This window comes from Megalopta genalis, chromosome 1 (assembly GCF_051020955.1).
Source record: "Megalopta genalis isolate 19385.01 chromosome 1, iyMegGena1_principal, whole genome shotgun sequence".
Classification (NCBI taxonomy): domain Eukaryota; kingdom Metazoa; phylum Arthropoda; class Insecta; order Hymenoptera; family Halictidae; genus Megalopta; species Megalopta genalis.
The window spans coordinates 2,954,325-2,966,454 of NC_135013.1; the positions used below are offsets into that span (position 1 = coordinate 2,954,325).

At 45.2% G+C, this 12,130-nt stretch overlaps 1 protein-coding gene across 6 annotated transcripts in view; it reads left to right on the plus strand.

Annotated features, from left to right (window-relative positions):
• The window catches only part of LOC117223580 (serine/threonine-protein phosphatase 4 regulatory subunit 1), a 331,703-nt gene that overhangs the window by 299,899 nt on the left and 19,674 nt on the right, over positions 1-12,130 (plus strand). For all 6 annotated transcript variants that reach the window (XM_076518935.1, XM_033475937.2, XM_076518953.1 and 3 more), the window contains 2 exons: positions 5,859-6,001; positions 6,241-6,378. In XM_076518935.1, coding sequence (XP_076375050.1) covers positions 5,859-6,001; positions 6,241-6,378 — 281 coding nt within the window. The remainder of the gene's footprint in view (positions 1-5,858; positions 6,002-6,240; positions 6,379-12,130) is intronic.

Below are 12,130 nucleotides of genomic sequence, written 5' to 3' on the forward strand. Positions count from 1 at the left end.
ATTATTCCGAATGAACAATGACCAAAATTTATTCGAATAAAGAATTGATAATTATTCGAAAAGAGCAGTCAAATTATTCGAATATAGAATGAACAAATTATTGGAATATAAATTGAATGAGTTATTCATTCTCTATTCCAATATTTATTCGACTAAAAGTTGAATAATTACTCTAAAATAGGAAGGAACAAATTATTCGAAAAAAACGATAGGCAAACAGCTTGAATAAAGAACGAACAATTCTTATTCATTCTATTATCGCAATACTTATTCGAATAAATCATAAATAATAATTCCAGAAGGACAATAACTTCAATTATAAATTATTCGTATAAAGAACGAACAAATTAATCCAACAAAAATCCCTCGACTAAAGAACGATCAATTGGTACAACACCCTTTCATTTCTACCACGGTTCGAACGACGTCGAACGTTGAACATCGTTCGAAAACAAATTCGTACTTCCCTAAGCGGTAAACGAAGGTATACCGCTATTATGCCTGTAATTTCCTTCCGTACCTTCGTAATCCCTCATTACCGATACCGTAACGGTGGTAATCCGGGATGACGCGTGCTGATTCATTGAAAAAATTCGGCAAAAGTTCGTCGTGACGACCGTTCGCCCGGAGGAGTGGGGGAAAAAGAGTCCCCGGGAGTCGTCGCGGACCGGAGGATTAGAGAGGCCCGAAACGAAGTTAACGTTGGCGTTTCGGCCGTAATCGGCGACGGTTAATCCTGAAGGAGCGCAGCGGGATATTTTTGGCGGGATCTTGTCCGGGACAGAAGGCGCGTAAGGGCGGAGTAGGCGGAGAAGATAAGGCTCGGCGGGTGATTAATGGTCGCAGGGGGCTGTGTCGGGGTAAAGGAGGGGCGGGGGCGACGGCGGGGTGGAGCGGGGGGGAAGAGGACCGAGCAAACGGACGGAGAAAAGAAAGGAGCTCGGCGATCTCGCCTCGAAAAGGGCGGCGGGGACGCTGAAGGGACGAAGAAGGGTCGTGGCGCGGGAGGGAGGGATGGCGGTGAGGCTCGCGGGGAGGCGAAGGCAGCGGCTCGTGGAGGTCCCAGCGAAACGGGAAACGAGGGAGGTTGCGGCGGAGTGGGGGTCGAGGGAGCGGAACGGCCGTGGAGGGAAAAGCGAGCACGTGCTCGGCTCATGGGCCTCACGAAGCCGCAGAGAAACCCGAGGAAGCGGTAATTTATGGCCCAAACGAAATTTTTAGACTTTCACGTTTCTGCGAATTCTGCTTTCCATCTCGACCGCGGCGACCCTTCGGGAACCGTGACGTGACGCGACGTTCGAAACAGCGGATATCTCCGACGACTTTCCCAGCGGACGTGCTGCGTTCTCGAGGGCTAAACTGTGAAATTCGAAGCCCAATTATGGTCAGAGTCGCGCACGAGCGTCGCGAAAGAAAAATGGACGGTGATCGTCTTAGCCTTGTTTTTCTAGTTGAAAACACGGTCGGTCGAATTTGCCTCGTTCTTTCTGCTTGGAAACTCGGAGAGTTTATTAATTTAATTAATTTAATTATATATACTTGTTAAACACGGAGAAATAGAGGACCAACTACGTTCGTCGATTTGACGATCGCGCGACGCTGATTTAATCATTCATCGACGATGTCGAATTTCATCGATTTCTTTTTTTATTTAATTTTGTTGTGCAATGTTGTAAATGTTACTGTAACGTGATTGTAATTTGGATATTTTGATATTTTTCGTAGCTGTCTTTAAATTAGAAGCAAATTCAAAGCAAGCAGTAACGCTTGAAAGCATTGTTATCTAGCTATTCAAAATAATTCTGTTCGGAATAATTATTTCTGAATATATCTGAAAATATTATTTCTTTTATTCATACTTTATTCGAATAATTTAGTCATTCTTTATTCGAGTAATTTATTCATTCGTTATTCGAATAATTTATTCATTCTTTATTTGAATAAATATTGGAATAAGGAATGAATAATTTTTATTCGAATAATTTATCCATTCTTTATTCGAATAGTTTATTCATTCCTCTTTTAAATTAAATTATTCATTCTTTTCTCGAATAAATATCGGAATAAAGAATGACTAATTTACCAGTATAATGAGTGAATAATTTTTATTCGCGTAATTTATTCATTCTTTACTTTAATAGTTTATTCATTTCTCTTTTGGGATAATTATTCATTCTCTTGTAACAGTTATTATTAATACAAGGAGAGTCGACCATCGTTCGTCGATTTTACGTCTTTCTATATACCCAACGAAAGTAATTATAATTGTAATTATATTAATAATTACAAAAACAAGGCGCACTTTTGTCTACAAGCAGCTGAAAAATTTAGGATAATTCACTATTATCCTCCACGCCACCCTGCAACAATTTTAACCCTGGAAACGGTGGCTAATTTCTAGATATTCATTAAATAAACAAATTAAAAAAGAATATACACACGAATCGCATTCAATGCCGCAAATGCACACGCATCTTCGCCTGAGCAGTTTTCAAAACCTTCGGTCGCGACGACTTCGACAACCAACAGCACCTTTTACCCCAAAACCCTGAAACAACGGTGAAACAATTTCGGCCGCATGAACCGTCCAGCCGCGGCATTGTTGCAAGGGGGCGTGAAAACCGGCTGGAAGGGACGAGCCCCGATTAGTCGGCGCGCTTTTCCCCCCCACTCCGCGCGGCGGGTCGCCCCATCCGACGCTGGGCCCTACCGAAGCTGGGCGGCCACCCCAGCTTTCCCCCACTCCGCAACGCTGGAAAAGTTCGGCCGGTCCGGGAAGACGAGTTTCCCGCAGCCGAGGAACCCTCAGTCGCACCCACGCTCTTCGTTAAAGTGTTCGTTCTGTTTTCGGTACACCGCGCGTTCTCAAAATGTGTCCCGCGATCAACCCCCGCGCGTCCTCGGCGTACCGCGAGCATCCTCCACACGCTTGGAATCGGCGCGCTCCTCGTCCGAAGCGGTGCTGCAACATCGACGATCTCTTCGGCTTCCAGCTGGCCGCGTCCCTCGGGCTCTCGCGATTCTGGAGGAACCCCGTCATGATGAGGCGCGAGTCCTCGCACCTGGCTTTCTCGCGTTATTTCCTGAAATCGAATCGGCGGAACATCAGCCGCAACCTCGGCGTGGTGAAATTCCTGCAACGGAGGCGGCCACGCCGAATGGGACCTCGAGGAAGACGGCCCGGCGGTCTAATGGCGCCGCTGGGCCATCGCAGGGTGCAGCGAGCGCCCAGAGCGCAGAAGCAAGCACCCGTGTACATAACCCGGCGTCAAAAGCAGCATGGTACGTGTCGCGCTGTTCTTCTTTATTCTTCGCTTTTTTCACTCGGAACGCTCGTTCTCGAGGATCCGAACAATTTCGGAAATCTTCGGAAATCTCCGGAAATTCGTTGTTCTCGCGTTTGCTCGTGTGTCGCAGCTGTCCGGTGATTGAGAAGCCGAACGATCGGCAGTTTTATTAATGGCCCCGAATGATCGAATTTTCTTAATGGCCGCGAATTCTGCTTCTTTTTATGGGCCTTGAAGCTTCGGCCCAGGCTTCGAAAGGTGCGAGTTTTCCCGATCGGCAGGGACGCGGGCTTTTGCGGCGCCCTTTTCCATTCAGCCGTTTCCACGAAACCGGCGGCTGGGTCGGGAAAAGGAAGACCCCCCCCCCGCCGGCGCGCTCCCCGCGCCGTAAGACCCTCGGTTTTCTCGCTTTCGACGCACGAATGGGCTTCTCGCCGATCGTGAGCCGCCACGGGACGATCGGTGTTCATTGTTCGAACGCCAACGGTTTTCACTTTGTCGTTTGTTCGGACGATCGGCGCGTTTATGGAAACGCTGCGCGGCCATGACGGTTTTCATTTTTGTTGATCGGGCGCGTTCATGGAAACGCCGCGCGTCGACGACGGCTTTCATTTTGTTGCTCGGACGAACAGAACGCGTTCATGGAAACGCCGCGCCTCGACGACGATTTTTATTCCGTTGTTCTGTCAAACAACACGTACATTGAAATGACGCGCGTAGAAGACGGTCTTCATTTTATTGTTCGGACGATCAGCGGTGTTCATGGAAATGCTATGCGTCGTCGACGGTCTTCATTTTGTTGTTCGGACGAACACAACTCGTTCACAGAAACGCCGCGCGTCACCGACGATTTTTATTCCGTTGTTCTGTCAAACAACGCGTTCATTGAAATGACGCGCGTCGTTTATTGTTTGGAAGAACGACGCGTTCATGAAAACTGCGCGTCGACGACGGCTTTCATTTTGTTGCTCAGTCGAACACAACGCGTTCACAGAAACGCCGCGCATCGCCGACGATTTTTATTCCGCGTTCATGGAAACACCGCGCATCGCTGACGGTTTTCACTTTATTGTTCGACCGAACAACGGCGCTTACAAAAACGTCGCGCATCTTCGACGATTTTCACTTTATTGTTAGTTCAGCCGATCAATGCGTTCACGAAAACGTCGTCGCGTTCACGAAAACGCCATTACGTTAAAGAAAACGCCGTTGCGTTCACAATAACGCCATTGCGTTAAGGAAAACGCAGTTGCGTTCATAAGTCCCGATTTCCACACACGCGATCGAGAATTTTCAGCCGAACGAATCACAGCCAAACACGAACAGCCGCCATTCTTCCCGCGTTTTCCGTGTCCCTTTCGAAGAATTTCGTCGCGCACGCGCATCGATTCTTCTTCTTTTACGAAGCTTCGGAAAAATTCTTTCGTCTATATCGGACATTGTAGCGCGCCCAAGGACGGACATAGATTTTCGTCGCCCTAGGCTGTTGACGTGTTTTTACCTTGACATAACTCGTGACCGAAAGAAAAGGTTAAATTAAGGGTCTCAGATTCTTTTTCTCAGATTTTTTCCACGCAACTTGTATTTCATTCGAGCTGTTCGACCGACTGGTTTTCTAGAGAAACGAATTTTGCACAGGAAATTTGTTTGTGTTACAACCGGGAGTGGAACGATAAAATGAATTGAAAAACGATGTTCTTTCGATCTTGTTAAACGGAAATGACGAGAATTTCGAAAATGCGTAGATCTTAGCGGACTCGGCGCGAAGAAAGTTTCATGGAAATCGGCTGACATTGTTGTTGCGGCCTGTAAAAATTTGTACATCGTAAAACTAGCAATTTTTCACGAAAAAAACAGATGTAACTGTGACATCTTTCGGTGGTCGTGGCTCGACTGTGCGTCGTCGACCAATGAAATTTTTAGCATCCGTGTAAGTTATCATCTAAAAAAGGAACTCAAGTCGATCAGCCCAATTTTAAGAAAGCTTGAAAAATATAACAATACCAGCGAGCTGGCATAAATTAGCTTCTACTGTACTATAATCGATTATTACATATGTTATTATTATTATATATATTATATTAATCGATAATATAATATAACAATCGATAATGTATAATATAATTACTGTATGATTATTATATTATACATATATAATATAATATTATCATATGTAATATTTGAATGCAATTATTATATAATAGTTAATATTTATATATGATTATTACATAATATATAATATTTGTGTGCGATTATTATATAACATATATTTATATGTGATATTATATATTTTACAATATTTATATATGGTTATATTATATAATATATAATATTTATGTGATATATATTTTACAATAATATTTATATATGATTATTACATAATATGTAATAATCGATAATAATATCTAATCGAGCGATTCTCGAATGACGGCGACAGATATCGAATTAATTGAGCAGCACAAATTAATTTAGACGCGTCCGCGCACGAAACGAACAATTTTCCTGCCTAACGGCGGTGGTCGTCGCCGATCCTGCAATCCCAGTGACCGAAATAGAGATTTTCTTTTCCAGATATCCGGGAACGGTCCAGCCTGGTGAAAGAGGTGCCGCAGATGGTGTCGATCTGCCAGGAGGCGCCCCATCTGTTCGGCGACGTGTTCCAGGATCATCTGCTGGACTTCGTTATAAAATACCTGCAGGACTCGGACAATCAGGTGAATAATTTGTCTCTCCCCGCGCGACCCCGTCTATCTCTCAGCCAGATTACGATCTCACCGGTGCTCTCGAAGCCGGCGATCCAGAATGATTTTCGGCAGCCCCTATAACCCGGCGGCCGGGGAACCGCAGCGGATTCTCGTTTCCCGGCGAGGAAGCACCGTGAAAAGCCGGCCGATAATTACTACTTATAGGCGCCTCGTTATTTACCGATTCCTTTTTCCCCCCCAATGGCCAGGTACGACTGACGGCCGAAGAAGCGATGATGGCGCTAATAAAGAGAGGATTTCTAGACACCGACACGATCGAGGTGAAAATCTGCCCCCTTATAGACGCCCAATGTAGGTCCGCCGATTTGCTTAACCGAGCCATGACCGTAAGTCTGCATTTTTCTATTATTTCTTTTCTCCTCTTCTTTTGCTTGTTTTTTCTGTTCTTTTTATTATTTTATTAGTTTTAGTTCTCCTGTTTTTAGTCGCATTCTCTTCCGTTATCTATTTATTTATACGTTTATTTATTATATATTATATGTAATGTATATGATATAATTATATAATATTTTATAATATTATATATAATATAATATTGTATAATAATATACATATAATATAATATTGTATAATAATATACATATAATATAATGTATAATAACATATATTATTATATCATTATATATTTCATACAATATGTTCATATTATTTATTATATATTTCTCCGCCCGTTAGCCCGAGTCGTAAATAACATCCGCTTTTATGTCAGACGCTCATCCTGTATTTTCTTCTTTATTTCTTACTTTATTTTATTCATATTTCGAACACTCGTCTATTTATCGAAAGCGAAAACTCGTTTCGTTTTCCGGATTAAACACGAACTCAATGACGGATTAAACACGGAACAACAGATCTATATAGATATTCCACCCAGCTCGGAATTTATTTACGACTCGACCTGACATTTTGATCAATCCATCGATCAATCTATTCTTAAAAAAAAAAACTACGAAATAATTGCGACGGGTCCGTCGATATCTCCCGGCAACGTTTCCGCACCCGTTTCCGGGCGCAAAAAGTCGCGTGAAAGCGGTTCGGCGATGAACGCGTTAAGCTTCTTCCGACAGAAAGTTTCGAACAACCCCGACGAGATACCGTAATCTATCCGTCCCCTCCCCCCTCCCCCACTCCAACCTCTGCGCGTTTATCGCGCTGCCGCAACCGATTTCAGGGGACCGAGCCGAACGGAACGAGCGTCGAGAACGCCACCTCCGATTATTATTATGTTCCGCGTAGCGATTCTGCATTCCGTCGTTGCGCCACTGTCGCCTCGGTGGCTGTGCTCGTTGTCAATGAACGGGCTAACACGTGTAGAAAGAGGAGGCCGCGCGTAAACAGGAAAGAGCGGAGAGAAAACGTCGAAACGTTTTCCCGCGCCACTCGAATCCTTGATTCTCGCTCGACTCTTAATTGGTTAGGCGATGCGCGCGCATCGGCGATGACGATTTTTTTTACCTTCGAAACGCTACTCGAGCGAGCGTTGCGTTTCGACTAGCGCAGCGATGGCGAATCTTTGTTGGAAGTTAGGTTACATTTTGTTCGTTATTATTTTTCCTTTTAGTACTAGCTCTCAGTGGCGATTACAGTCGATATACAATTACAATCGATAATGTATGTTATTTATTATATATATTATCAGTGGCGTCGCCGAGTCAGTGGTATCGCATAAATCAGTGGCGATTACAATCGATATACAATTATAATAATATATTATTTATTATATACATTATTAGTGGGGCGTCACTAGCTCAGTGGCGATTATAATCGATATACAATTATAATAATACATATTTATTATATACATTATTAGTGGCGTCGCCAAGTCAGTGGCGTCACTAGCTCAGTGGCGATTACACTCGATATACAATTATAATAATACATATTATTTATTATATACATTATTAGTGGCGTCACTAGCTCAGTGGCGTCGCCAAGTCAGTAACGCCACTAGCTCAGTGCCGTCGCATAAATCAGTGGCGATTTCAATCAATATACAACTAGAATCAATAATATATTATAGTATACATTATCGGCGTTGCCAAATCAGTAACATCACTAGTTCAGTGGCGTCGCCAAGTCATTAAATCGATATATTACAATCAACCTACTATTCCGAAATATCTCCAACAAACGAGGATAATCAATTACCATTTAATGAAAACTACCTCCTTTCCGTAAAATGCGAGTCAATCCACTTTCGTACAATCAATTATTTCAAAAAACGATTTCGTGTCGTCAGCAGCGTTTCCTCGTCGAAGTAACAAACGGTTGCGATTTCATTCAAATACTTCTCTGTATTAAAATACTTCAATAAGCATTTCACTTCGGTAAAACTTGCGCTGTTACTCCAACGAACACTCATTGTAAAAACGAAACTCAATGCCACGGGGCCAGAGTGCGGGGCCGCCGTTCTCGCGTTTTGCGTTAAGACGAGCGAAGAGGAAGAGTCGATTTCCGATCGACGCCCTATACAATCGAAGCATTTCTATCGGAGATCCGCGCCGGTATCGAGAGCACAACACACTCTGTGCACCCGTGCCCGAAAAACAAGAGATAGATATAGCGATATATCTTTCTCTAGAGAGAGAGAGAGAGTGAGATATATATATATATATATATATATATATATATATATATATATATATATATAGAGAGAGAGAGAGATATATAGAGAGTGAGAGAGAGAGAGTGAAAGAGAGAGAGAGAGAGATATATATAGAGAGTGAGAGAGAGAGAGTGAAAGAGAGAGAAATAGATCTCCGTGTCGGTTGCACGCGTTCCGCAGTCTCTCGGACGGATTCCGTCTGAAAGACATAGGTAGTGAGATGTTCTCACGCTATCGCGTCTCACTATCTTGTCTTTCATCCGGCGTCCGTTGCGCATCGACGCTCACCGGCAAATTCCGGACGAGAAAAACAGAATTCGTTTTTAGCAATGCCTGGCGTTGTCGCACCGTGAAAACAGCCGGCCGGGATAATATGCGCGACGATATCGAGTTAAGCGGCCGGCTTCGGGACGAGATAGGGAGAGCGACAGCGGGAGAACGAGAGAGAGAGCAAGAGGGAGAAACAGAGCGAAGAAAAAAAAGAAAAGAAAATAGAGAGAGAGAGAGGAAAAGAGAAGAGAATATAGAGAAAATAGAGAAGAGAGAGAGAGAAGGGAAAAGAGAGAAAAAGAGAGAAGGGAAAAGAGAGAAAAAGAGAGAAGAGAATATAGAGGAAAGAGATAAAGCTAGAAAGAGAGAGGAAGCGAGAGAAGAGAAAATAGAGGGAAATAGAGATAGAGCAAGAGAGAGAGAGAGAGGAGAGAACAGAGGGAAGAGGACGTTCCGGCAAGGATCAGGAAGATTCACGACAAGGGACATGCTTTTACCATCAAAGTTGGTTTGTCATAGAGATCAACTATCACAGCCAGCTTTGATGAGCAAAATTGTGTCCGTACTCGGCGCGACTCACCGGTGGAATTCAGCGAGCAAAAAAAGGAGCTACCGAGAGAGAGAGAGAAAGAGACACCGACGAACAGCGAAGGAGAGAGGGAGGGACGCGGAAATAATTACCGGAGAGTCCGGGAAGCCAAACGCGCGTCCCTCGGAATTGAGGGAGCATGGAAACGAGAGTCGGGATCCGCGAACCGGACGCGACCGAAGAAGAGAGAAAGGAGAGAGAGAGAGAGAGTCCAGAGAGCGAGAGAAAAAGCGAAGAAGAGAAAGCAAGCAAGAGAGAATAAAATCAAGAGAGAAACGAAGGGAAGAGACGACAAAGAGAAACAAACGCTTCACCGAGAGAGAGAGAGAGAGAGAGAGAGAGAGAGAGAGAGAGAGCCACCGAAACGAAAATACCTTTTGCGGTCCGATACATCAAATTGGTTGTGGAATGTTTCGAGTCATATCACAGCCATTTTGATGAGATTGACCCGCAGAATCGATCGTCGTGGAAGCGGCGCGGCGGCGTCCCGTGCATCATCATCCCCCGTCATCGAGCGCGCGCTTAGTGCCCGCTTAATTAATAATCGGCCGCGGTCGCCGCGGGAACCGGCGGAGAAAAGCAGAGATACACTCGCGCGAAACAGGAACGAACGAATCACGAGAGCTATCGTTTTTTACGACGTCGTAGCACGCGTTCTACCGCCCTCGTCTCCTCCTCCTCCTCCTCCTCCCCTCTCCTTCCCCAACCCCTCGACCGTGCTCGCGAGAAGACGAAGGAACCGCGCCCCGTGGAAGCTGCGACGAGAAGAAGAGGAGAGGAACGCGATCCAATCGTCAAATTGGTTGTGGCGTGTTGCTAACCAAGAATTTCATATCACAGCCATTTTTGACGATTTGGATCGCCGTTCTTTGCGACGACCGGCCAGGCCGCACGCGCGCGGATACCGTCGCGACGGTGTCTTTTGGGAGCAACGAAAAGACCGCGCGCGCGCGCGTTAAGGCGACCGAGGGATGTTCCTTTCGGATGTTCCCGAGGGAGGAGATCGTCATCGCGGCGAGATTCCTCCGCGGCGACGAGGAATCTTCGCGCCGAGGACGGCGAAGACACCGCGATAGCGCATCGCTCACAAAGTGGTTGTGATATGTTGAAATAAAAAGATCATATCACAGCCAGCTTTGATGAGCGTTGCGCCGCGGATATGCGTTCGACGACTTCGAAGACGACGTCCGGTTCGGTTCGCGCCGCGGATCGCTGGACGATTATTGCCGATCTGCGAGAATATGCGATGCGCGAGCAGCTCGAACGCGAGCGGAAAATCGAGATTCACCTACTTGGCTGTGGCGTGTCGTTTTTAAGGCGTCCATTTGTGAGAATCGAGCGACGACGAGTATACTCGTCGAACACGGAATGAGCGTCGCTGTTAAGATATTGGATCGAATGGACGGTTTTATTTGATAAAGTTAACAATTTTATCGCTAATGTTCGCTTGTTCGCTTGATATTAACCCTTTGCACTCGAGTTGTAATTCAAGAATCAAGTCAAGATTAAATTTAGATTTGAAAAATTGTTCGAAGTATAACTGTTGTACAAGTCGCAAGACTCAATTTCACACGCATAAAATGCGCTCTGTCACATAAAATGGAGGCAGAAAAATCATCAGGTCAGGAAAATGATTTTTAATTTACAGTTAAAACGGCTTCGAGTGCAAAGGGTTAAAGATGTATCGACGGCGATCTCTCTGGTCGCGGACGACTTTGCGAAGCTGGCCGAAATGTTCTCGCCGTCTCGACGGATTCCGTTGTAACGACGCGGCGAACGCCGACGATAAATTGAAAAAGGCTCGGCCTTTGTAAAATAAATTGAAAAATCGAAGCGAATTCTGCGAAGATCTCGGCTGCGGATTTTTACGCGAAAAGAAAAATTGTTCGCGTTGTTTCCAACCCTTCGCGCTCGAAGACGTTTTAAATTCGATATAAAAAAAAGGAAAATAGTTTCTCTAATCTGATGGTATTTTCATTCCGTACGAATTACTGCATTTTATGCGCTCGGAAGTTGTGCAATGCACTTTTAACATCAATCTCCATTTGATATGACAAAGTGCATTTTATGCGTGTGAAATTGAGTCTTGTGGTGACTCGTACAACTGTTAACAATTTTTCAAACCTAAACATTGTTAATGTAAAAATTATCTTGGAACGTGATGTAACAATTTTAGTGGTGCCTCAGTGTCACCAATCGAGTGCAAAGGGTTAATAGATCTCGCGCGGGAGCGTGCGCGCGCGCGCGCTCGCATTCCGCGGCAACCGATTTCCAAGAAGAACACTTCCGATCGCGGACCCGATACGGCGAGGCAACGAGGCCGGAGAGTCCTCGCGCGGTTTCCGCTTTCGGGAAAGGTTCGCGGCTCTCCGTAGTTTCTCAGGGTCGAACCGACTCCCTCTTACGGATCCCGTGGATCCGCGACGCGGGCATCATCGGGGCGCATCGATACACGATCCTCTCCCGCGCGATTCCCCGTAACACGAGAGCCTCCCCCCTCCCCCCTTCGTTCGCTTTCTGGGAACGTCTAATAATTTTATTCTATCCTACAGCACGACGATGCGAACGCTTCGCGGTTCGAATTACCGCGTCGACCATTTCCGATTCGACTCGC